This window comes from Oryctolagus cuniculus, chromosome 17 (assembly GCF_051225735.1).
Source record: "Oryctolagus cuniculus isolate XC-2025 breed Fujian yellow rabbit chromosome 17, ASM5122573v1, whole genome shotgun sequence".
Classification (NCBI taxonomy): Eukaryota; Metazoa; Chordata; class Mammalia; order Lagomorpha; family Leporidae; genus Oryctolagus; species Oryctolagus cuniculus.
The window spans coordinates 36981412-37008362 of record NC_142883.1 but is presented as its reverse complement, the minus strand read 5'-3'; the positions used below and the strand labels follow the sequence as shown (position 1 = coordinate 37008362).

The 26951-nt window shown below is 43.4% G+C and overlaps 1 protein-coding gene across 11 annotated transcripts in view; it reads right to left on the bottom strand.

Annotated features, from left to right (window-relative positions):
* Window positions 1-26951, bottom strand: part of USP32 (ubiquitin specific peptidase 32) — a 213024-nt gene that overhangs the window by 105083 nt on the left and 80990 nt on the right. For 7 of the 11 annotated variants that reach the window (XM_089317329.1, XM_070061012.2, XM_089317330.1 and 4 more), the window contains 2 exons: window positions 19911-20029; window positions 11547-11706 (listed from right to left, as the gene is read on the bottom strand). In XM_089317329.1, the coding sequence (XP_089173455.1) occupies window positions 11547-11706; window positions 19911-20029 (279 nt within the window). Of the gene's footprint in view, window positions 1-11546; window positions 11707-14551; window positions 14684-19910; window positions 20030-26951 lie in introns of all 11 variants that reach the window. The other 4 variants (XM_089317328.1, XM_089317326.1, XM_089317332.1 and 1 more) reach the window with 1 other exon arrangement.

Sequence of the window (26951 nt, the reverse complement as noted above, 5' to 3'; positions counted from 1 at the left end):
CACACAAATGTTTGTTATGTCACAAGAGATCGTTGTAACTGCGATGTAGCTTGTAACCATATAATTCTTTTTTTTTTTTTTTTTTTTTTTAGATTTATCTATGTATTTGAAAGGCAGAGTTACAGAGAGAAAGAGAGAGAGATCTTCCATCCACTGGTTCACTCCCCAGAAGGCCTTAATAGCCAGGGCTGGGCCAGGCTGAAGCTAGCAGCCAGGAGCTTCTTCTAGGTCTCCCACTTGGATGCAGGGGCCCAAGCACCCACGCACTTGGGCCATCTTCCGCTGCTATTCCAGGAGCATTAAGAGGGAGCTAGACAAGAAATGGAGCAGCCAGGACTTGAACTGATGCCCATATGGGATGCCAGCACCACAGGCTTTACCCACTGTGCTACAGAGCCACTCCATACTGTATCGTACTTTCACATCAGAAGTTTTATTCCAAGCCGGCGCCATGGCTCACTAGCTAATCCTCCGCCTGCGGTGCCAGCACACCGGGTTCGAGTCCTGGTTGGGGCACCGGATTCTGTCCCGGGTGCTCCTCTTCCAGTCCAGCTCTCTGCTGTGGCCCGGGAAGGCAGTGGAGGATGGCCCAAGCCCTTGGGCCCTGCACCCACACGGGAGACCAGGAGGAAGCACCTGGCTCCTGGTTTCGGATTGGCACAGTGCGCCAGCCGTAGTGGCCATTTGGGGGGTGAACCAACGGAAGGAAGACCTTTCTCTCGGTCTCTCTCTCTCTCTGTCTAACTCTGCCTGTCAATAAAAAAGTTTTATTCCATTTTATTTTAAAGATTTATTTATTTATTTGAAAGGCAGAGTTACAGAGAGAGAGAGAGAGAGAGAGATCTTCCATCCGCCGGTTCACTCCCCAGATGGCTACAATAGCTAGGACTGTCCCAGGCCAAAGCCAGGAGACAGGAGTATCTTCCAGGTCACACATGTGGAGGCAGGGGCCCACACACTTGGGCCATCTTCTGATGCTTTTCCCAGACCATTAACAGGGAGCTGGACCAGAAGTGGAACAGCTAGGATATGACCTAACACCCTTATGGGATGCTGGCACTGCAAGTGGTGGCTTTACTTGCTATACCACAATACTGACTCTTGTATTTTTTTTTAATCTAACTAATAAATGATTAATTTAAAAGGCAGAACATCAGAGAAAGATGGAGAGAGACAGAGAGCTATCTTCGACTCACTGGCTCACTTTCCAAATGGCTGCAATGGCCAGGTTAGGCCAGGCTGAAGACAGGAACCTGGGTTTCCCAGGTGGGAGGCAGGGACCCAAGCACTTGGGACATCACTGGCTGCCAGGTACATTAGCAGGGAGGTTGATGAAAAGTGGAGCACCCGGGACTCGAACCATCCCTTATATGGGATGCTAGTGTTATAGGTAGCCGTTTTACCTGCTGCACCACAATGTCAATAGGCCAACTTCACATTTAAATTTTGCCACAAGATTATCCAGAAAGACTATGATACAATAAAGACAAAATTTTTATACCAGAATATACAATGTACCATCCACTTTTCTTTTCTAGCCAAATAACTAATACAGTACACCCTAAACTCCGGATGAGTTACAATTTGCAAAAGCCCAAATACTTTGAAATATAAACTAATCTTTAAAATAAACAAAACTTCTACTTACAAATGTTGCTTTCAGGTTTTTTGCTTTTGTTTTTTAAGATTTATTTATTTGAACGCCAGAGTTACAGAGAAAGAGGACAGAGATGTCTCATCCACTGGTTCACTTCCTAAATGGCCACAATGGCCAGGGCTGTGCCAGGCCAAAGTTAGGAGCCTAAGTCTTCCATGTAGATGGCAGGGCCCAAGCACTTGGGCCATCCTCTGCTGCCTTCCTAAGTACATTAGCAGCAAGGTGGATGGGAAGTGGAATAGGTAGGATTTGAATTAGCACTCACATTGGATGTTAGCACCCACCGCAGGCAGTGACATAACCTGCTGCACCACAACGTCAGCCTCTGCTTTCAGTTCAGATAACAGAAATATCTACTTGAAAATCCCAGATAACAGAATTTATTTAAGAGGAAAATGTTTTATAAACTTTTAGCCAAAGGAAACTACCACAGAAGTCTGATATGTATGTTGAAATAGCAATACTGTTCCCTATTCCTAAAAAACATGTCTATCTACTGTTAATGACATTTAAAAAAAAAAAAAAAAAGGAAAAGAAAGAAAACCTCTTCCATTCCTCCTCAGAGGCATTAGTTTTCTCAAGCTCTATACTCTCTTAGAAGTAGACTGCCACATAAAACACCTGACTCTGAAACAAAAAGAAGACAACAGCTTTCAGGGCAGAAACCAATCTCCTTTTTCTATATTTTCAAGGTAAAAAACAAATAATGTATATTCACTAAGTACTTCGGGTTAATTCTAGCCACATAAAACAGCAAATAAGAATACAGAAAAATTCATCAACTGTGATTTTTTTTCTAACTTTGAAAACTATATTTATCAATCACCTTAAAAATTACAATTTCTTTGTCAAAGTAGAAATATGGAAAGATAAACTAAAATTTTTAGGAAGGGAAAAACAACAGATTGGCTGTGGTCACTAATTAAAACTACAGTTTAGTGCTGACTTTAAAGCTTATGTGATTTCTTTATTTATTATTCAAGCATTTGCGAAATGTATGCTAAACTGTACACTTTACCAAGGTTCACCGTATTATCATTACCAAACATCACACATGAACTAGCAACAGAATTACTGTGAAGAGAGAATTCAACTAATCATATTTCACTTAAGTTGGAGGAGGTAATTTCAGCAGTTACTCTTTCCAGCTGCTATCTGTATATCAGTATCAAAGCTTATATCCTACCGGCTAAATAAGAATGATTTCATCACCCACCTATATGTATAATTTTTTCTGGGTCACAAAAATGGCATATCATACTCCCAACATTCTAAACAGTTCCTGGCCTGTGCTTTGGGCCAAGCAAAAGTTTCACCTCACCAAAGGTTCCAGTTTGCAGAAATATTTCCTTAGCATCAGAAATGGATCCTGATCAAAAAGAGCCTGGCACGACATCCAAGCATTGTCACACGGTAACACAGGTCGTTTAAATGTTTTCAGACAGCAACCTGCCCTCAGAAGCAATGACCTGAGACGGACTTAAAATGGCGGTAAGCCTTACCTCACCAGTAATAGATAAGAGGATAATGAAGGGAGAAATGCAGATTTACTAGACGGTTTATAGTCTAAGAATCACCGAAGTACTTTTTCCCTATTGAAAGAAAACTTTCATACTGCAAACTAAAATGTGACAAGGGAACACAGCAATATACACATTCTTTCTTGAGATAAATGCTAAAACAGACAGGGACAATATAAATTTCTTCCTATAGATATGAAAAGAGAATAATCAAGTGAATTACATGCCTCTCAAATCCACCCAAAATATGACATTTATTACTTCAAAATCCAGATTCTACTATCCAAAGAAATCACTGAGTTATCACACTTATTTGTTCTTACGGCACACTGAGGAGAAACTCCACAAACCCTTTCACAATTTATTTGAAAACAAATTCATAAGAAAGACAGGCACATCTATTTTCTTCCAAATATAACAATTCTATAGAAGACTATAATCAACATTAAGGAAAATAACTATCAACAGCAGATCTTTTTTTTATTTTTTTGACAGGCAGAGTGGACAGTGAGAGAGAGACAGGGAGAAAGGTCTTCCTTTGCCGTTGGTTCACCCTCCAATGGCCGTTGTGGCCGGCACACCGCGCTGATCCGAAGCCAAGAGCCAGGTGCTTCTCCTGGTCTCCCATGCAGGTGCAGGGCCCAAGGACTCGGGCCATCTTCCACTGCACTCCCGGGCCATAGCACAGAGCTGGCCTGGAAGAGGGGCAACCGGGACAGAATCGGGCGCCCCGACCAGGACTAGAAGAACCCAGGGTGCCAGCGCCGCAGGCGGAGAATTAGCCTATTGAGCCGCGGTGCTGGACTCAACAGCAGATCTTTAAAAAAATTCTAAGCCTTCTATTACCCGTTCCACTGTTGGTAAATGGGCAATCATTCAACAGTCTTGCCTGGGCCAAATAAAATTAGTTATTGGAAGAGAAACAAATATTTGTAAGTACCCCAGGGGAAAAAGGAAATTAGCTAGAACAATCTGCAAGACAGTCTGACATGGGTCTAAAATGGCTGACCACAACCACAACGACCACTTGACAACCCCTATTTTCATAAAAGATTGAAGAACAGGAGTGGGCATTTGGCCTAGTGGTTAAGACATCAGCTAAGATGTCAGGGACCATAGAGGAGTGCAGGGTATGATACCCACCTCTGGCTCCTGACTCTATCTTTGTGCTAATGCTGATCCTGGGAGGATCATAAACTTCTGGCTTCGGCCTACTCAACCCCAGACACTACAGGCACTTGGTGGGGCAAACCAGCAGATGGGAGCTCTCTGTATGTCTATCTCTTTCTACCTGCCTCTCAAATGACATAATAAAAATATTAAGAAAAAAATTAAAGAATAAAATCATATGTGTCAATAAATTATCTCCAAGCAAGTACTAAATGATAACACACCCACACTTTGGCATTCAAACATCCCTGTTTTGTCACCCCCTAATAGCCATTTGATTTCGATAGTTTCTTTATTCTCATAACTTTGGAGTTCTCATTTTTTAGAATGGATATAAAATGAACTACAGAGACAACACAATGATTAAATGAGATGATGAAGAGAGCACAGTGCCTCCTGCAATAAATGCTGGATTTGTGTGTTATAAGTTGCAACCAGCCCCCAGGCAAAGTATTTTTGGAAGAAAAGCACAAAGCCATAATCAAAAACCATGCAATACTGGCCGGCGCCGTGGCTCAATAGGCTAATCCTCCGCCTGCGGCGCCAGCACACCAGGTTCTAGTCCTGGTCGGGGCGCCAGATTCTGTCCCAGTTGCCCCTCTTCCAGGCCAGCTCTCTGCTGTGGCCCGGGAGTGCAGTGGAGGATGGCCCAAGTCCTTGGGCCCTGCACCTGCATGAGAGACCAGGAGAAGCACCTGGCTCCTGCCTTTGGATCAGCACGGTGTGCCGGCCGTGGTGGGCATTGGAGGGTGAACCAACGGCAAAGGAAGACCTTTCTCCCTGTCTCTCTCTCACTGTCCACACTGCCTGTCAAAAAAAAAAAAAAAAAAAGGCCATACAATATACAGAATCAATATGTCAACAAAACATATATGTATCTGCAGTCAGTAAAAACAGGAAATTATGTGCCTAACATTATAAAACTACAGATAGGACTAGGAACATGTTAACTTTGCTTAGAGTTCAGGAGAAGTAAAAAATTAGCCATTTTAAACTAGTGTGGAAGGTACAATAAAGGAACCAACTGGGGATTTCTGGGAACACATATGTTAGCAGACTCTGGAAGTCTTGATATTTAAAAAGGCACACAAAGAACATCTAAAGGTTGACCAAAAAAGGAAAAGGAGTGTGACAGAAGAAGGATATTGTAAGTAGAGAAAAAAGAGGATTTATAAAACTCTGAGCGGGGTGGTGCTGTGGCACAGTGGGTTAAAGCCCATCTGCAGTACTGGCAGTCCTGGCTGCTCTACTTCCAATCCGGCTCTCTGTTATGGCTTGGGAAAGTAGTGGAAGATGGCCCAAGTCCTTGGGCTCCTGTACCCACATGGGAGACCCAGAGGAGGCTCCTGGCTCCTGACTTTGGATCAGCACAGCTCCAGCTATTGCAGCCATCTGGGGAGTAAACCAGCAGGTGGAAGACCTTTCTCTCTCTCTCTCCTCTCTCTCTCTCTCTCTCTGTAACTCTGCCTTTCAAATAAATAAATCTTTAAAAAAAAAAAAAAAAACCCTATGAGGGCACAATAGACAATAACAAAACACAAAGAAAAAAAGGCGTGTTAATGCGTTAGTTTAAAAATAAGGAAAAGGATAACACACGGAGGGATTTATAACAAAGATGCACAATAGAAGGCGAAACATAGGAAAGAAATTTACCTTCCAATGACTAAAAAAAGGATGTTCATGACAGCAGTTTAACTTAGAACCACTAGGCAATTCAGTCCCAGTGTAGGTATTTCAGGGGCTGGCATGAGTACAGAAGACTCAAAAAGACTTGACTGGCCTCTGTATGTGCTAGAGCAGAGGATGGAATGCACAACGTACCTCAAAGAGCCCATGGAAAATGAAATTAAAATTTAATTTTATTTTGGTACAAAGAACTTCCAAAATCCAAATACACAGAAGCTTTTGAAAAGTTCACAGAAAATTAATATTATTAAAAACTTATGCATGGGGGCCGGTGCTGTGGTGCAGCAGGTTAAAGCCCTGGCCTGATGCACAGGCATCCCATATGGGCGCTGGTTCTAGTCCCGGCCGCTCCTCGTCTGATCCAGCTCTCTGCTATGGCCTGGGATAGCAGTAGAGGATGGCCTAATTCCTTGGGCCCCTGCACCTGTGTGGGAGACCCAGAAGAAGCTCCTGGCTCCTGGCTTCGGATTGGTGCAGCTCTGGCCGTTGAGGCCATCTGGGGAGTGAACCATTGGATGGAAGACCTCTTTCTCTGTCTCTAACTCTCTCTGTAACTCTTTTAAATAAATAATAAAAATATTAAAAAAAACTTATGTATAATTCCAAAATTCTTCACAAATAAACTTATCTTCTAATACTATTTCCCACAAACTTTAAAGTACCCTTGTACAGGTTTAAAACTGAAAAGTTGGTTAAAGATACTTATATTTTGAATTTATAGTCTATCTTTTGAAACTCCAACACTATGTGTGCTAAACAACTATTAACAAAATGAACAAGAACAGGGTATTACAATAAAAAAACAAAATGATATGGCTTTTGAAAGAAAAATGATCTCTCAAATATCAAAAACAAAATGAGGTAATATACTAACTGATTTCAAATTTATAATCATAAAGAACATTTTGCTCTCTATACAGGCTGATTCTAAATACCATCAACAAGATGTTCAGCATCATCAGAAACATCACTTCTATATGGATAATTCTAATAAACATTGCTTCTTTTTTTTTTTTTTTTACTTGAAAGGCAGAGAAAGAGCAAGAGTGAGAGTGTTGTGTGTGAGAGAAAAAGAAAGATATGTCATCTGCCAAAGCCAGGAGTCCAAACTCAGTCTGGGTCTCCTACATGTCTGGAAGTTCCCACGTACTGGAGCAGTCACTTTCCGCCTCTAATGGGGCACATCAGCAGGAAACTAGAAACAGAAGGGAAGCCAGACCAAACACAGGCACTTTGATATGGGATGTGAGCATCCCAAGCAGCATCTTAAACCCTGTGCCAAACACCCACCCCACAAATGGCTTTAAAGATCAATCTATTAATAAGAACCCTGTCTATATGTGACAGATTTTATTTTTAATGAAATCTTTGATATTGAAATAGCAAGTTACAATAGAAAAATTTAACAGTCCTTATAAAAATATTGGCTAACATTTACTAAATCATAGTAACTTAAACTTTGGGCTAAAGTTTTAATTCAGTATCAATTTAAATAAAAGGATAAGGTAAAAACAGCTTGGGTTGCGCAGTTCTGAACAATTTGCCATGACAAAACCTACAATCACATGTAAATCAGTTAATTATTCTAACTCCATGGTGAATACAAATAGCTCCCCAGTTTCATTTGTGATTTACATAAAAAAGAAAAAATATGATTAAATATGGCAGGGTGTTCAACTTACTGTGACTTCAAATTTTATTCTATAATTGTGTGTGAAAAAGTCATTAAAGATATCTGTACTCAAACACAAATGTTATTTACTAGTGAAAAATTGTAATTCCTTTTTGTTTCCTGGATACCTTGGCTCATTACAAAAATTTAAGTAGAGTTAGTGATGCTTTACAATAAACATTTTGCCTATCTAAAAATCAGTTAATGGCATTCCATATTTTTATCAGGAGTTTCCACATTCGGACATTATTTGAAAAGTACAAGGTAACAAATATTATTTGAGTAGAAGAGCCTATAAAGATCAGTTTTGATTTGTTCAGCCAGAAGCAGAGTGAGAATTTATAAGTAATATAAAGAGTCATCAGAATGTAAACCTTCCCATGACAAAATTTCTATAAGGAAATTAGCAATAATTCTGACTTTGCTATAATTCTTTCATGGTAAGACCCCCTGAGATGAGGGCATACCATATCAGAGTGCTGGTTCAAGCCTAGCTGTTCCACTTCCCATCCATCTCCCTTCTCATGCTCCTAGTGATGGTCCAAGTGATTGGGCCCCTGCCACCCATGTGGGAGACAAAAGTAAGGAGAAAAAACAGGTGGATCCCTAATTCCTAGAAGCTGTTGCCCTTTTCCCAGAAACAGTGTCAATATTCCACTAAAATACTAACACATATTTGCCAGGCCCATAAAGAAACATACTAGGCGTGCTCTGTGTGTGCAGCAGCCTTCTCTTTGCCACTTTCCTTAATAAAGCCCTCTTGTTTTCACTTGGCTGCCCTGAACTGATATCTCTCCAAAGCCTCCTGAGACTGGGGTGGCCCAAAAACAATCTCCAACTGTCTGGTATCAACATCATTTAGCTAACCAAAAGTTCTAGAAAATCTTAAAACATCTAATCTTGCAGCCTGCAGCACTTCCTTAAATTTTGAAACATAACTCATTTCCCACCTAAAAATATAGTTAAGTCTGAACATTCATATACTATGAAGTTGTTAAACATTATTTTTTTAAAGATTTATTTATTTATTTGAAAGTCAGAGTTACACAGAAAGAGGAGGAGAGGTAGAGAAAGAGATGTCTTCCATCTGCTGGTTCACTCCCCAGCTAGCTACAGTGGCCGAAGCTGGGCAGATCAGAACCCAGGAGCTTCCTCCCAGTCTCCCATGCAGATGCAAGGGTCCATGCACCTGGGCCATCCTCTACTGCTCTCCCACGTCATAGCAGAGAGCTGGATCAGAAGTGGAGCAGCCGGGACTTTAACTGGCACCCATACGGGATGCCAGCACTGCAAGCGGTGGTTTTACCCACTACGCCAAGGCATGGGCCCCAAACATCATTCAAACATGATGATTTATCTTGGTCCTTTCTCTATAGTATAGCTTCAGTCATAATTTAAAAATAACTACCCCCCTCAAAGATATTCAATATTTAAAAATCAGGACTAGTGGCTGAAAACTGTTCAATCCAATATCATGCATTTAGTCCACTATGCTAAGAAAAACTGCCTTATACTCAAAAGACACAGAACTTCTATGGACAAACAGTCATTGCCAACCGCCTGTAGGGTAAGGCATAAAGTAAGTTAATTGCTTGAACTGAAATACTGTGGAGCAAGCATGCCAGCAGAGGCAGCAGGTGAGCTGGGCTTTCATGACAAAGAAGGATTTTAAGGGGTGGGGGTGTGCTGCAGCAGTTCAGATGCCACTTGGGTCACCCACAATCACCAATCTAAGTGGGTTCAAGTTTGGATCTTCTTCAGTTCCAGCTTACTGCTCATGTACACCAATGTATATACTACTGAGGTTCCAGTTCCTGGACTGGGCATGGCCCGTCAGGCTATTGCAGGCACCTAGGGAGTAAACCAGAGGATGGGTATGATGTCTCTGCTTTTCAAGTAAGTAAAGAAATAGTATTTTTAAAATAAGAAGTACTGAGGCCAGCATTGTAGCACAACAGATGAAGTCATTGCTTGTGATACCACCATCCCATAGCATCCCATATTGCAGTACCCATTTGAGTTTCAGATACTCCACTTCAGAACCGGCATATGGAGGGCCTTCTAAAACTTCATGAAAAGTGTATTATGATAAACTATACTTGGATTTCAAAATTTTGCATAAAACAAGCTTAACAGCAGAGTTGGGGGCCGGCACCGTGGCTCACTTAGTTAATCCTCCACCTGCGGCGCCAGCATCCCATATGGGCGCCAGGTTCTAGTCCGGGTTGCTCCTTTTCCAGTCCAGCTCTCTTCTATGGCCCAGGAAGGCAGTGGAGGATGGCCCAAGTCCTTGGGCCCTGCACCCGCATGGGAGACCAGGAGAAGCACCTGGCTCCTGGCTTCGGATCAGCGCGGTGCGCCAGCTGCAGCGCCCATTGCAGGGTGAACCAACAGCAAAAGGAAGACCTTTCTCTCTCTCACTGTCCACTCTGCTTGTCAAAAAATAAAAAAATATTTGAAAAAATGCTAGCCACTCCAAGAACTTTTTGAAGTACTCTTATAGATTGAAAATGGGAGAAAGTAGCTAATGTGTAATTAGCAGCCAAGTTAAAAAGTCAAAGCAACAGACACAAATATTATCTGACACCCAAGGTCCTCTGCTCAGTTAACTCTTTCTCACTTAGGCCTGGCAAAGGGGGAGACGTAAAGAATAGTAATACCTGGGGCCGGCGCCGTGGCTCAATAGGCTAATCCTCCACCTTGCGGCACCGGCACACTGGGTTCTAGTCCCGGTCGGGGCGCCGGATTCTGTCCCGGTTGCCCCTCTTCCAGGCCAGCCCTCTGCTGTGGCCAGGGAGTGCAGTGGAGGATGGCCCAGGTGCTTGGGCCCTGCACCCCATGGGAGACCAGGAGAAGCACCTGGCTCCTGGCTCCTGCCATCGGATCAGCGCGGTGCGCCGGCTGCAGCGGCGGCCATTGGAGGGTGAACCAACGGCAAAGGAAGACCTTTCTCTCTCTGTCTCTCTCTCTCACTGTCCACTCTGCCTGTCAAAAATAAAAAAAAATAATAAAAAAAAATAGTAATACCTGAGAGAAGACACATTTAAAAAACAGAATGCTACAAATAATCAAAACAGAAGTACGAAAGTGTTTAGTTAATTGAAGAAGGGCATAAAGATGTTATGAGAGTTCAGAGGGAAGACAGATGATCTCTAACAGGAAGGCAAGAAAAGTTCTCATGAAGAAGGAAAAAGGGCATATGTGATCTAAATCTTCAAGGACATCCAGGATTTACGAGAAGCAGAGAGGCATTTTAAGGTCAAGAGGCAGCATACACAAAAGCAGAGTACAGGCAGTTTCTGTAACTACCAGAAAGCAGCTCTATAAAAGATGACACTCAAGTCTGAATCCTGTCTACCCAAAATTCATCATCACCTGGGACATCACATGTGATCTCGCTTGGGCACATCATCTGATGAGGTAAGAAGTTGAAGGTAAGATTGAGACACACTAGAAAGGCCATGTGAATATGGAAGGAGAAAATGAAGTTATGCTGCCCCTGCCAAGGAATGCTTGGGGTTAGCAAAAGCTGAAAGGGCTGAGGCAGGAGGCAACACAACCCTGTTAACGCTTTCATTCCACGGCTCATGCTTTGAAGCACTAAGTCTCTCCTGTTTTAGGTTATGAATTGTGGTCATCTGTTACAGCAGCCCTAGGAAACCAATCTAGGTAGGGTAGGGACAATTTGCAGGAGGGCTACGTTTCCCATATTCCAGGATCTCATTTCATTATACCCTGGAAGAAAAAAATACTGACAAAAATTGATAAGCATGTCCCCCATATTACTCCCAGGTAATTATATTAAAAGATTAGCAGAAAACAATGCAATGCCATTACTTACAATGCGTGACTCCTGCCAGAGTTTGGTAGAAAGTGGGAGTATCACTGTCATCAGTGAGGGTGACATATACACCTCCAGACAGCAGCCAACGTGAGAAGGTAAAAGCATCTTTGTTTAGAAGCAGCCAATTTCTAAACTTTTCGTAGTTTACCTTTTCACCCTAAAATTAAGAAAACATGTTTAGTCACATTTAAATGTATCTTACTTGGAATCTGCACAACCTGAAATTTTCAATTTGATACTGCAAGGAATATATATTTGGAAATCAAACTGATTTAAAAAATAAGCATACTTTAGAACTCTATTTGCATAAAATATACATATGCTAATTGTAAATTATTTCATCAGTACATTAACATAGTCCATTTATAATAAGAAGTGACATTTTAGGGCCAATGTTGTGGCACAGTGGGTTAAGCCACTGTCTGTGATGCCAGCGTGAGCACTGGCTTGAGTCCCGGCTGCTCCACTTCCAATCCAGCTTCCTGCTGTGGCTCAGGAAAAGCATCAGAAGATGGCCCAAGTGTTTGGGTCCCTGCCACCCACGTGAGAGAGCCAGATGAAGCTCCTGGCTTCAGCCTGGATCAGTCCTGGTCATTGCAGCCACCTGGGGACTGAACCAGTGTATGGAAGACCTCTCTTTCTCTCTCTCTCTCTCTCTGCCTCTCCCTCTCTTTGTGTATAACTTTCTAATTAATCTTTAAAAAACAAACAAAAAAACAACATAAAAAAACACTGCCAGCCAACAAGGCCACCTCATTTCTCTCCACCTCTCTCTCCCTTTCTGCAACTCTTTAAAATAAATAATTTTTTTTCAAGTTCAATAAACCTTATGTTAACCTGTTAACAGATTGTGGGAATAGTGATAAAAAAAATCCAACACTAGAAAAGGCAATTAGAAAGAGATCCTGAAATTGATACATCTTTCAAGAATAGTATAAGACAACAATTTCTACTTTCAGAACCAAAAATAACAACAAAGCTAATGTTAGGGAAAAAAATTAGTACAACTCAGGTGAAGTTCCTTTATAATATGTGTCAATATTAACAATAAAACCTAAAATACAAAAAATTGAGATCAAAATCACTTAAACTGAGGTGCCATGTAGATCTTTTAGTTAAAATGCTTCTCCCCCGCAACGCCCCCATGCAATAATCAGACACATCACTCAGAAATAAAAATATATAAAGACATCAAACAGCCAAATCAGATTAACATCAGCCCATTCACAGTGTTGGGGTTTATTTTTTTACAAACCACAGGTACCCAATAGTTCAAACAGCCACATAGTTGAGCATTCCAAAATCTACGGTATTCCTTTGATCTTTTCCAAAGGCCTTGTCATTAACAACAATTCATTGTTAACGAATGTTACTGTTTCATCTAAGACCCTTATCCAGGCCCCAAATAAAGTTCCAGATCACCAGACTGAAAACAGCTGTTATATAACCTCAGGAGAATCAGGAGAGGGGAGAACAGCTAAGCACCCAATTAGAAGGATAATAAAGTTTTACCTACTTTTGGTTTTTACAAGCCAACCTGAAGTAACCTGATGTTAACCAGCTATATTTCTATTGTTCGGTTACCTTGTCCCCACAGTTCAAGAAAAGTAACTTTTCTTTTCCAAAAGATTTATCTGAAAGGCAGAATTACAGAGAGAGAGGGAGAGACAGAGAAATCTTTCATCCACTGGATTACTCCCAAGATGGCCACCACTGCCAGGCCAAAAGCAGGTGCTTCTCGCGGGTCTCCCATGTGAGTGCAGGGGCCCATGTATTTGAGCCATCCTCTGCTGCTTTCCCAGGTACATTAACAGGGAGCTCATATGTGATGCCAGCGTCACAAGCTGCAGCTTTACCCACTGCGCCACAATGCCTGCCCGAAAGATGACCAATCCAGTCTTTGTTTTTTCTGCTTTGTCCAGCTCTTCTCTGATAAAAAACCAACCTCTTCTGCTTAGCACAATACATAATAAATTATAATTTTTGTCTTTTGACATCAAACTTTACTACTATCTCTTTGATCTTTTTGCTATAATAAATGGCCCTCTTTCCCTAATAATTCTAATCATTCTCCTCTGCATAATTTCCCCTTCTGAGTATATTCCTTTGAGCATCCTGACTAGAGTGATTTTTCTTAACGTCACAGAACCCGCATCATTGATCTAGCTCCAGGTTGTCATCTCTTCTCAGTGATGAAAGGTCAACCACATAACTTTTCAGTATATTTGACACAGCTGAGCTGTCCTTCCTTCATGAGTCACTTTCAGCAATTGGCTTCCAGGACACTACTCTCTTTAGATAATCCTCTTACCTCCCAGGCCATTCCGTAGTCTCCTGTTTTGAATCCTCTTTGTTTCATCATCTATAAATACTGGAGTAGCTTACTCTCCTCATCTGTTTTGGGGCGACTTAGATACCCTAGATGACTGCATCTTCCCCTGCAAACTGGTAAGTGCTTTCCCCAGAACAAGGATTTCATATCAAAAGATATGGTTGAGAACTCCAGTCTTATGACTATTAGAATCCTCCTAATTAAACTTTTAATATCCAATCCTCAACATTCCTTCTCCATTAATCGTAATGAACTTAGCTAATAGAAATTCCATTCTTCAACTAAATCAGGCCTAACACTTTAGTCATCCTTCCTCTGCTTTTTCAGTTTCAGCTCATAATGTAGAAAAGATTCTATCAATTGCACATTCAAAATACAAGCAGAATTGTAAATAAAAATCATCACCTTACTGCTTCATCATGATCTAAATCACCATCCCCCCAAACCAGACTACTCATGTACTTTAATTGGACTCTGGTCTGCTTAATTTCCACAAGATACCAAGTGAGGGGCTGGCACTGTGGCAGAGTAGGTAAAGCCATTGCTTGCAGTGCTGGCATCCCATAATGGACACTGGTTTGAGTTCCCGCTGCTCCACTTCTGATCCAGCTCCCTGCTAATGTGCGTGGGAAAGCAGTAGAAGATGGCCCAAGTGTTTGGGCCCCCATACCCATGTGGGAGACCAAGAAGAAGATCCTGGCTCTTGGCTTTGGATCAGCACAGCTCCAGACCTTGCGGCCATTTGGGGAGTGAACCAGCAGATGGAAGATTTCTTTCTCTTTGTCTCTCTCTGTAACTCTGCCTTTCAAATAAATAAATAAATCTTAAATAAAAGACACAAAGTGATCATATTTAAAACAAAACAAAGTAAAAAACATCTCATGTTACTCCACTGCTGAAAACTCCAGTGGTTTCTGTCTTAGGGCAAAAGACAAAGGACTCACACTGTATGACCACATATATTTCCATATATACTTCCCACTCCCACAAAAATCTCATAAACTTTATTTCCAATTATTCCCATGTCCATTCCATCCCAACTAAATTGATTTTTCAATTGTTCCTTACACATTCTAAGCACACTCCCACCTCAAAGCCTTCATTATATTCTTTTCATAGAAAAAGTGGTTCTCCCTTGGGGCCAGCACTGTGGCATAGTGGGTAAAGCCACTGCCTGTGGCACCAGCATCTCATCTGGGCCCAGGTTCAAGTCTCGGCTGTTCTACTTCTAATCCAGCTCCCTGCTAATGCACCTGGGAAAATCAGCAGAAAATGGCCATGTCCTTGGGCCCCTGCATCCACATGGGAGCTCCTGGCTTTGGCCTGGCAGTTGAGGCCATCTGAGGCGTGACCCAGATGAAAGCTTGATTGCTCTCTCCCTCTCCCTCCCTCCCTCCCTCTCTCCCTCCCTTTCTCTCTCCGCCTCTCCTTCTCTGTAACTCTTTCAAATAAATAAATATATCTTGAAAAAAAAGAAAATAAAGTAGTTCTCCCAAATATTGCCATGGTTTTCTCTCTCACTTCTTGTAAATTTCACTTTGTCTGACATATCTCCTAACCATCCTATCTGAATAACAACACTCAGCTTCCTCCACCATATCACCACATATTCCCCTTATTCCATTATATTTTCCCCCCAGCACTAATTATCATGTAATACACACACCTGCTGTTGTGCTTAATTTAAAGAACTCAGTGGGCAAACACATTTAGTTTCCATCACCAAAATGGGAAGGAAAATAAAAATCTTATTAAAATGAAAAACTATAAATTCTCCCTGAAAAGAATATTAATACATTAGACATCTTTGTGAAAATCCTAATTAATCAGGTCTTCAACTTTTAGATTATTTTTTGCCTGATCCACAAATTTTTATTATGGAAAAAAAAATCATAGGCCAGTTTTTCATGAAGTAGTGAAATACTATCACAGTGATATTCAGTTGGTATTTACATAGCAAAAACACAAGGAAACCTGTCTTGCATCCAAGACAGAAAAGCTGGGTAAAAGTAACACCAACAACTACCATTAAAAAAAAAACCAGCCAAGCTAAAAGCAAGAAAGGGAAATCACAAGGTGCTATCAACATAGAAGAAACTTAAAGTCAGAGTGGTATTAAGACAGACAGCCCCACCCAAACAGATATTAGAACCATGTCTATGCATATAGGTGAGTATAGACAGCAGTGTCTACACACTTAGGAAGGTGGAGCTCAACTCCCTGAACAAAAGAAAGAACACTGAAGGATTGTCACACTGGTAAAATAGAAGTAGGTCATATGCCACTCTTAAGAAACTGGGTAGGAAGGCCGGCGCCACAGCTAACTAGGCTAATCCTCCACCTAGTGGCACCGGCACACAGGGTTCTAGTCCCGGTCGGGGTGCCGGATTCTGTCCCAGTTGCCCCTCTTCCAGGCCAGCTCTCTGCTGTGGCCCAGGAGTGCAGTGGAGGACGGCCCAAGTGCTTGGGCCCTGCACCCACATGGGAGACCAGGAGAAGCACCTGGCTCCTGCCATCGGATCAGCGTGGTTCAGCGTGGTGCGCCGGCCGCAGCGCACCAGCCACGGCGGCCATTGGAGGGTGAACCAACGGCAAAGGAAGACCTTTCTCTCTGTCTCTCTCTCTCACTGTCCACTCTGCTGTCAAAAAACAAAATAAATAAAAAAAAGAAACTGGGTAGGGGCTGGCACTGTGGCTTAGTGGACCATATAGGTGCCAGTTCATGTATCACTGTTCCACTTCCAATCAGCTTCCTGCTAATGGCCTGAGAAATGCAGTGGAAAAGGCCCAAGTGTTTGGGTCCCTGCCACCCATGTAGGAGACCTAGAAGAAGCTCCTGGCTCCTGGTTTCAACAGTGCACACTCCTGGCTGCTGCACCCATTTGGGAAGTGAACTAGCAAATGGAAGCTCTCTGTTAACTCTGACTTTCAAAAAATAAAATCTTAAAAAAAAAATGGGGGTCAGCTTTGTGGCACAGTGGATTAAGCCACGGCTTGTGATGCCATATTCCATATGGGTGCCTGTTTGAGACACAGGTGCTTCACTTCTGATCAAGTTCCCTGCTAATGCACTTGTGGAAGCAGCAGAAGGTGGCCTAAGTGGGCTCCTGCACCCAAGTGTGAGATACAGAAGAAGATCCTAGCTTCAGCCTGGCCCAGCAAGGCTATCTCTATCTTCCTCTTCTATTTCTATCTTCCTTTTCTCTGTAACTTTTTCTTCTAAGTAAATAAAAAAATAAATCTCTAAAAAACAAACAAACAAACTGGGCAGCACTGTGTCCAGCACCCCATATCTTAGTACCAATTCGAGTACTGGTTGCTCAGCTTCTGACTCAGCTCCCTGCTGATGTATCTGGGAAAGCAACAGAAGGTGACCTAAGTACTTGGGGCTCTGCTACTCTTGTGGGATATCAGGATGAAGTTCCTGGCTCCTCACTTTGGCCTGGTCCAGATCCTTTTGTGGAAATCTGGGTAGTAAATCAGCAGATGGAAGATCTTTGTACTACTTCCCTTCCCTGGTCTCTCTGCTTTTCAAATAAGTAAGTCTTAGAGAGAGAGAAAGAGAGAGAGGCAGAGAGAGAAAGAGAGAGAGAAACGTGGTAGCACTGAGGGCTGCATGAAAATATCAAAAACTTCTTAAGAGCTTTTTACTCAATCATCTCTAAGAAACAGTCATATCGATATATCTCTGAAAAGTAAAATGAAAATAAATTATGTTTGAGAACAGAAAAAAATGACAATATATTAATATAATTATTTCATTATGCAAACTACCTAAGAAAATAAGTAATTAAAAAAGGTCTTTATAAAATAGGTAATAGAATGGCTCAAGGACAAAGACTGATATATCTACATACACATGATGAAAAACAACTGGCATAGTAGCATAGGAAATAATTTTATTTATTTATTTGACAGGCAGAGTGGACAGTGAGAGAGAGAGAGAAAGGTCTTCCTTTACCGTTGGTTCACCCTCCAATGGCCGCTGCGGCCGGCGCATCGCGCTGATCCAAAGGCAGGAGCCAGGTGCTTCTCCTGGTCTCCCATGGGGTGCAGGGCCCAAGCACCTGGGCCATCCTCCACTGCACTCCCAGGCCACAGCAGAGGGCTGGCCTGGAAGAGGGGCAATCGGGACAGAATTGGGTGCCCCGACCGGGACTAGAACCTGGTGTGCCGGCACCGCAAGGTGGAGGGTTAGCTTAGTGAGCCACGTCGCCGGCCATGTGGCATAGCATATAAAGCTGCCACTTTCAATGCTGGCATCCCACATGGTGCCGGTTCAAGTCCCTGCTGCTCCACATCCAATCCAGCTCCCAACGAATATGCCTGGGAAAGCAGCAGAAGATAGCCCAAGTATTTGGGCCCCACCCCCTTGTGAAAGATGCGAATGAAGCTCCTGACTCCTGGCTTTGGTCTGGCTTAGTGCTGGCCATTGTGGCCATCTGGGAGGGAACCAACAGGTGGAAGATTTCCCTTTCTAGGTCTCTCTCTCTCTCTCTCTATAACTCTTGACCTTCTAAATAAATAAGTAAATCTTTAAAAAAAGAAAGGGAGGGAGGGAAGGAAGGAAGGAAGGAAGGAAGGAAAGTAGGAAGGAAGGAAGGAAGAAAGGAAAAGAAAGAAAGAGCAAGAGCAAGAGCAAGAAAGAAAAGAAAGAGAGAAAGAAAGAAAGAGAGAGAGACAGAAAGAGAGAAAGAAAAGTAATGGGACTACAGCAGAAGAACTATGTGAGCTTCCTGCAGAAGCACATGTGCATGTACTTGTGTGTTGGTTGGGAAGGGTAGCAGTGTGTTTCATTATACAAGGGGACATCAAGAAGTTCATTGAAAACGAAATTAATGGGCCGGCGCCGCGGCTCACTAGGCTAATCCTCCACCTAGCGGTGCCGGCACACCGGGTTCTAGTCCCAGTTGGGGCGCCAGATTCTGTCCCGGTTGCCCCTCTTCCAGGCCAGCTCTCTGCTGTGGCCAGGGAGTGCAGTGGAGGATGGCCCAAGTGCTTGGGCCCTGTACCCCATGGGAGACCAGGAGAAGCACCTGGCTCCTGCCTTCGGATCGGCGCGCTGTGCCGGCTGCAGCCCGCCGGCCGTGGCGGCAATTGGAGGGTGAACCAACGGCAAGGAAGACCTTTCTCTCTGTCTCTCTCTCTCACTGTCCACTCTGCCTGTCAAAAAAAAAAAAAAGAAAAGAAAAGAAAACGAAATTAATGGCCGGTGCCGCGGCTCACTAGGCTAATCCTCCACCTAGCGGTGCCAGCACACTGGGTTCTAGTCCCGGTTGGGGCGCCAGATTCTGTCCTGGTTGCCCCTCTTCCAGGCCAGCCCTCTGCTGTGGCCTGGGAGTGCAGTGGAGGATGGCCCAAGTGCTTGGGCCCTGCACCCCATGGGAGACCAGGAGAAGCACCTGGCTCCTGCCCTCGGATCAGCGCGGTACGCCGGACGCAGCGTGCCAGCCGTAGTGGCCACTGAAGGGTGAACCAACGGCAAAGGAAGACCTTTCTCTCTGTCTCTCTCTCTCACTGTCCACTCTGCCTGTCAAAAAAAAAAAAAAAAAATGAAATTAAGTTTATTTTGGTATAAGAAAATCTTAAAATTTATGCAGTTTTCCCTAATATGCATTTTCCATGAACAGTTTCAAGATCCCTTATATGTATAAATTTCCAAAAATTGTACCAAAATAAATTCATCTTTTGATTTTGTTTTATAAAAATATTTCCAAGTACTCTTGTACTGTAAGTATAAACAGTTTCCTTTATAGGAAAATTCAGAATTGCCAGATTCACAAATATAGCAGATATAAGAGTTTTGCACCTTGCACAGGGGCACATAAATGGTTAAAACATCAACTATTACATATAAAATTACCAAGAACAGAAAGAATATAAACATCTATCCATTATAGTTAAATCAAAAAACTAAGAGTCAAAACTTTGTCAAACTGACATTTTTTTAAGAAGACATAAACTGACATTCAAAACAACAACAAATACCGTGTGACCAGGAAGGGATGAAGTGTGGTCTTTAAGCATACCTCTGCAAAACACTTCCTGAGTGTATCTGGGACTTTACCATCCACCACATGGAGCATTCTTTCCATTTCTTCCCGTACAACATAGCTCCCGGATTCACTTGAAAAAAGACTAAAAATGTCTAGGAGAAAACATGATAAAATACATTAATTTCAACATATATCAAATATATCCTGGTGAAAGTAGGGAGAGGAGAAAGCTATCAACAACTGAGTGATTACTAGTGCCAGCACTTTATAAATATGAATTAATTTATTCCTCAAAATAACCCAGTAAACAGCAATGTGTGAAGTATATTTTCAAACTACCAATCTGGAAAAAAAAGTTTAGGTATGGCAATATTAAATGTTAGCAATGATTGGGACAAAAGGGATCCTTATACCAAATGGATACCTCAAAAAGTCTGTGAGGTCTATGAGGTAGTGGATATCTGACCTGGCAATTAAGATCCTGATTAGGATACCCATGTCCCAAGCAACAGTACCTGGCTTTGAGCCCCACTTCTGGTTTCTGATTCCAGATTCCTATGAATGTAGACTGTGGGAGAAAGTAATGACGGCTCAACTTAGTGGGGACGTTGCCTGTCAAGTGTGAGACCCAGATTGAGTTCTGGGCTCTAGGCTTTAGCCTGGTCCAGCCCCAGCAGCTACAGGCTTGTGAGGGGTGAACTAGTAGACGGGAGCACTACTTATCTCTCTTTCTGTCTGCCTCTCAAATAACAGTAAAATAAAAATATACTATTCGGGGCCGGCATCGTGGCTCACTTGGTTAATCCTCCACCTGCAGCGCCGGCATCCCATACGGGCGCCGGGTTCTAGTCCTGGTTGCTCTTCTTCCAGTCCAGCTCTCTGCTGTGGCCCGGGAAGGCAGTGCAGGATGGCCCAAGTCCTTGGGCCCCTGCACCCACATGGGAGACCAGGAGGAAGCACCTGGCTCCTGGCTTTGGATCAGCGTAGCTCCGGCCATAGCGGCCATTTGGGGGGTGAACCAGTGGAGGGAGGAACTTTTTCTTTGTCTCTCTCGCTAACTCTATCTGTCAAATAATTAAATAAATAAAATTTTGTAAAAAATTTTTTTAAAAAATATACTATTTAAGGGGAAAAAGCAAATTACAAAACAATATGTATATCATTTTATAAAAATGCTAATGTTTGCATAACGGTTGAAGGTATTTTTATTTTTATTTATATTTTATTTATTTGACAGGTAGAGTTATAGACAGTGAGAGAGAGAGACAGAGAGAAAGGTCTTCTTTCCATTGGTTCACTCCCCCCAAATGGCCGCTACGGCCGGTGCTGCACTGATCTGAAGCCAGGAGCCAGGTGCTTCCTCATGGTCTCCCATGCGGGTGCAGGGCCCAAGCACTTGGGCCATCCTCCACTGCACTCCTGGGCCACAGCAGAGAGCTGGACTGGAAGAGGAGCAACCGGGACTTGAACCTGGCACCCATATGGGATGCCGGCGCCGCAGGTGGAGGATTAACCAAGGGAGCCACGGCGCTGGCCTGGTTGAAGGTATTTTTAAGGATATAAAAATCTATTACAGATGTATGTACCAGGCCAGCACCGCAGCTCACTAGGCTAATCCTCTGTCTGTGGCACCGGTACTCTGGGTTCTAGTCCCGGTTGGGGTACCAGTTCTAGTCCTGGCTGCTCCTCTTCCAGTCCAGCTCTCTGCTGTGTCCTGGGAAGGCAGTGGAGGATGGCCCACATGCTTGGGCCCTGCACCCGCATGGGATACCAGGAGTAAGCACCTGGCTCCTGGCTTTGGATCAGCGCAGCGCACCGGCTGTAGCAGCCATTTCGGGAGTGAACCAACAGAAGGAAGACCTTTCTCTCCGTCTCTCTCTCTCTCTCTCTAACTCTGCCTGTCAAAAAAAAAAAAAAAAAAAAAAAAAAAAAAAAAAAGACAAAAAAAAAAAAGACAAATATATGTACCAGGAATGAAAGATAACCAAATTCATGAGGGTTAACCTCTGTGAATGGAAGAGAAGCAATGGGATCATGAATGGATAGAAGGAGAGCCTCCCCTCAGCTGTAATATTCTTTTTAATTTTTTTTTGACAGGCAGAGTGGACAGTGAGAGAGAGACAGAGAGAAAGGTCATCCTTTACCGTTGGTTCACCCTCCAATGGCCGCCACGGCTGGCACGCTGTGGCCGGTGCACCGCGCTGATCCAAAGGCAGGAGCCAGGTGCTTTTCCTGGTCTCCCATGGGGTGCAGGGCCCAAGCACCTGGGCCATCCTCCACTGCACTCCCTGGCCACAGCAGAGAGCTGGACTGGAAGAGGGGCAACCGGGACAGAATCTGGTGCCCCAACCGGGACTAGAACCCGGTGTGCCGGCGCCACTAGGTGGAGGATTAGCCTAGTGAGCCACGGCGCTGGCCAGCTGTAATATTTTGTTTTTTAGAAATAAAGATATGGGGTGTTGGCATTGTGGTGTAGCAGGTAAAGCTGCCACCTCAGGTGCTGGTTCAAGTCCTGGCTGCTTCACTTCCAATCCAGCTCCCTGCTAATGTGCCTGGGAAAGCAGAAAAGGATGGTCCGAGTGCTTGGGTCCCTGCATTGACATGGAAGACCCAGAAGAAGCTCCTGGCTCCTGGCTTCGGACCAACCCAGCTGCAGCCAATGTGGCGATTTAAGGAGTGAACCAGCAAATGAAAGTGCTCTCTTTCTTCCTGTCTCTCTGTAACTTTGCTTTTCAAATAAATAAATAAATTTTTAAAAAGATGTGAGACAAACACGATGCATTATTAAACAATAAAGCTAGATGGAAGTACATATTATATGTATGACTGGAATAAAAGTATTGTTATTATGAATTGAATTAATCTCCGCAGAAGGTATGTTCAAATCCTAACCTTTAGGGAGGGTTGTTGCTTAAAATCCATGAGGAATTGGTTTCAGGATCCCCATCTCATCTCTCCTAGATACCAAAATCCACAGATCTCAAGTGCCTTATATTCATATAAAATGACATAGAATGGAGGCACTTCAAAATTGAGGCGTAGGCATTTGGTGAAGTACTTAAGTCACCACTTGGAACTCCCACATCCCATATTGGAGGTGCCTGGGTTCTGCCTCAGATTCCAGCTTCCTGTTAATGCACACCCTGGGAGACAGCAGGTGATGGCTCTTGTAACTGAGTTCCTGACACCCACACAGGAGACCCAGATTGAGTTCTGGGCTCCTGGCTTTAGCCCAGTCTCAGCCATTATAGGTGTTTGGTGAGTAAAGGGATTGAGGATTCCTGCCTGTCTGCCTCTGAATCTGCCTTTGAAACAAAAAAAATAAAATTTTTTAAAAGATTTATTCATTTATTCAAAAGTCCGAGTTACACAGAGAGAGAAGAGGCAGAGAGAGAGAGAGAGAGAGAGAGAGAGAGAGAGAGAGAGGTCTTTCATCTGCTGGTTCACTCCCCAATTGGCCACAACAGCTGGAGCTGCACCAATCCAAAGCCAGGAGCCAGGAGCTTCTTCAGTGTCTCCCATGCAGCTGCAGGGGCCCAAGGACTTGGGCCATCCTCTACTGCTTTCTCAGGCCATAGCAGAGAGCTGGATCGGAAGTGGAGCAGCCAGAACTGGTGTCCATATGGGATACCAGCGCTTGAGGCCAGGGCTTTAACCCGCTGTGCCATAGCACCAGCCCCAAAAAATAAAATTTTAAAACATAAGTCTCTTTTGTTCAAAAAACTTAGAATGTCATGCATTATTATTTGCATGAACTTTTTAAAGACTCTCATATGCATGGAATTCGAATTTTATACACCAAAATAAATTTATTTTTTAAATTCCATTTTCATGAACTTGTAAAATATGCTCCTATTTGTAAATAACTTATGCACATTATCCTGAATATTTAAGTATATGTAGTCTACTTGTAATACCTAATACAATTTAAATGCTATGTAAATAGTTACCATTCTGTATTAGGGAATAATGACAAAAACAGTCTGCCCATGTTCCATAGAGATAATTTTTTTTTTAATATACTTGGTCTGTGGTTGACTGAATCCACGGATGTGGAACCCTTGGACACAGATGGATGACTATATCTGTGAATCTGAGCATATCTGGAAACAGGGTCTTTGTCAGATGCAACTGGGTTAAGGTGAGATCATTAGAGTGGAACTCGATCTGACTGATGTACTTACAAGAAGAGGAGCAGACAGACTCAGAGAGAAGAAAGCCACGTGATCAGAGAGGCAGAGGTTGGAATATTGCAGATGCAAGCCAAGGAATGGCAAGAATTGACTGCCATCACCAGGAGTGGGGAAGAAGAAAGGATTCTCCTGACGGGTTTCAGAGGGTGCCTGGCCCAACTGACGCTCTGATTTTGGACTTCTGGATTTAATATTTTTTTGTTTTAACCTATTCAGTTTATGATACTCTGACACATGCAGCCCTAGGAAACTAAAACATTCATAAAATGAAGAGGGGTGGATGATTTAGTGGTCATTGAGAGGTCTGCATCCTGGGGCTGGTGCCCTAGCACAGTGGGTTATGCCTCAGCCCGAGATGCCAGCATCTCACATGAGTGCTGGTTAGAGTCCTGGCTGCTCCACTTCTGATCCAGCTCCCTGTTAGTGCACCTGGGAAAGCAGCAGCAGATGGCCCAAGTGCATTCACATGGCCCCTGCCATTCATGTGGGAGACCAGGATGAAGTTCCTGGAGCCTGGCTTTGGTCTGGCCCAGACCTGGTTGTTGAGGCCATACGGGGAGTGAACCAGCAGATGGAAGATGTCTCTCTCTGTCTCTGTCTCACCCCTCTCTAACTCTGCCTTTCAAATAAGTAAATAAATCTTAAAAGGGAGAGAGTGGGCTGTATCCCACATCAGAGCACTTGGGTTTCATTTTCACTTGTGGCTCCTGATTCCAGTTTCCTATTAATGTAAACCCTGGGAGGCATCAGTAATGGCTTAATTGGGTTTCTGCCATGCATGTGGGAGACCTGTATTGTATTCCTGGTCCCTGGTCCAACACTGGCCTTTGCATGCATCTGAGAAGTGAGTAAGTAGATGAAGTTCTGCCTCTGCCTCTAAAATAAGTAAACAGATTTTTCTTTTTTTTTTAAACTTTTATTTAATGAATATAGATTTCCAAAGTACAGCTTATGGATTACAATGGCTTCCCCCCCCATAACATCCCTCCCCCCCGCAACCCTCCCCTTTCCCACTCCCTCTCCCCTTCCATTCACATCAAGATTCATTTTCATTTCTCTTTATATACAGAAGATCAGTTTAGCATACATTAAGTAAAGATTTCAACAGTTTTCTCCCACACACAGAAACATAAAGTGAAAAATACTGTTTGAGTACTAGTTATAGCATTAAATCTCAATGTACAGCACACTAAGGACAAAGATCCTACATGAGGAGTAAGTGCACAGTGACTCCTGTTGTTGACTTAACAAATTGACACTCTTGTTTATGGCATCAGTAATCAACCTAGGCTCTTGTCATGAGCTGCCAAGGCTATGGAAGCCCCCTGAGTTCAATGATTCTGATAATTTTTAGACAAGGCCATGGTCAAAGTGGAAGTTCTTTCCTCCCTTCAGAGAAAGGTACCTCCTTCTTTGATGACCTGTTCTTTCCACTGGGATCTCACTCGCGGAGATCTTTCATTTAGGGTTTTTTTTTTTTTTTCCAGAGTGTCTTGGCTTTCCATGCCTGAAATACTCTCATGGGCTTTTCAGCCGGATCCACATGCCTTAAGGGCTGATTCTGAGGCCAGAGTGCTGTTTAGGACATCTGCCATTCTATGGGTCTGCTGTGTATCTCACTTCCCATGTTGGATCATTCTCTCCCTTTTTTTATTCTATCAGCTAGTATTTGCAGACACTATTCTTGTTTATGTGATCCCTTTGGTTCTTAGTCCTATCATTATGATCAATTGTGAACAGAAATTGATCACTGGGACTAGTGAGATGGCATTGGTACATGCCACCTTGATGGGATTGAATTGGAATCCCCTGGTATGTTTTTTTTTGTTTGTTTTTGTTTTTTTTTGTTTTTGACAGGCAGAGTGGACAGTGAGAGAGAGAGACAGAGAGAAAGGTCTTCCTTTGCCGTTGGTTCACCCTCCAATGGCCGCCGCGGCCGGCGCGCTGTGGCCGGCGCACCGCGCTGATCTGATGGCAGGAGCCAGGAGCCAGGTGCTTTTCCTGGTCTCCCATGGGGTGCAGGGCCCAAGCACTTGGGCCATCCTCCACTGCACTCCCTGGCCACAGCAGAGAGCTGGCCTGGAAGAGGGGCAACCGGGACAGAATCCGGCGCCCCAACAGGGACTAGAACCCGGTGTGCCGGCACTGCTAGGCAGAGGATTAGCCTAGTGAGCCGCGGCGCCGGTCCCCCTGGTATGTTTCTAACTCTACCATTTGAGGTAAGTCAGCTTGAGCATGTCCCGAATTGCACATCTCTTCCCTCTCTTGTTCCCACTCTTATATTTAACAGTGATCACTTTTCAGTTAAGTTTCAGCACTTAAGAAGAATTGTGTATTGATTACAGTATTCAACCAAAAGTATTAAGTAGAACAAACAAAAAAAATACTAAGAGGGATAACATATCAAAATGCCGGCGCCGTGGCTCACTAGGCTAATCCTCCGCCTAGCGGCGCCGGCACACCGGGTTCACACCGGGTTCTAGTCCCGGTTGGGGCGCCGGATTCTGTCCCGGTTGCCCCTCTTCCAGGCCAGCTCTCTGCTGTGGCCCGGGAGTGCAGTGGAGGATGGCCCAAGTGCTTGAGCCCTGCACCCCATGGGAGACCAGGATAAGTACCTGGCTCCTGGCTTCAGATCAGTGTGGTGCGCTGGCCACAGAGCGCGGGCCACAGAGGCCATTGGGGGGCGAACCAATGGCAAAAGGAAGACCTTTCTCTCTGTCTCTCTGTCTCACTGTCCACTCTGCCTGTCAAAAAAATAAAAATAAAAAAAAAATCTGTTAGCTTTTTTTCTTTTTTAATGAAGAAACTAAAGATATATGTGTTCATGATCCAAAAAAATTCTCATTTTTAATTATTACTGCTTGGAACCAGTTTATTTGTG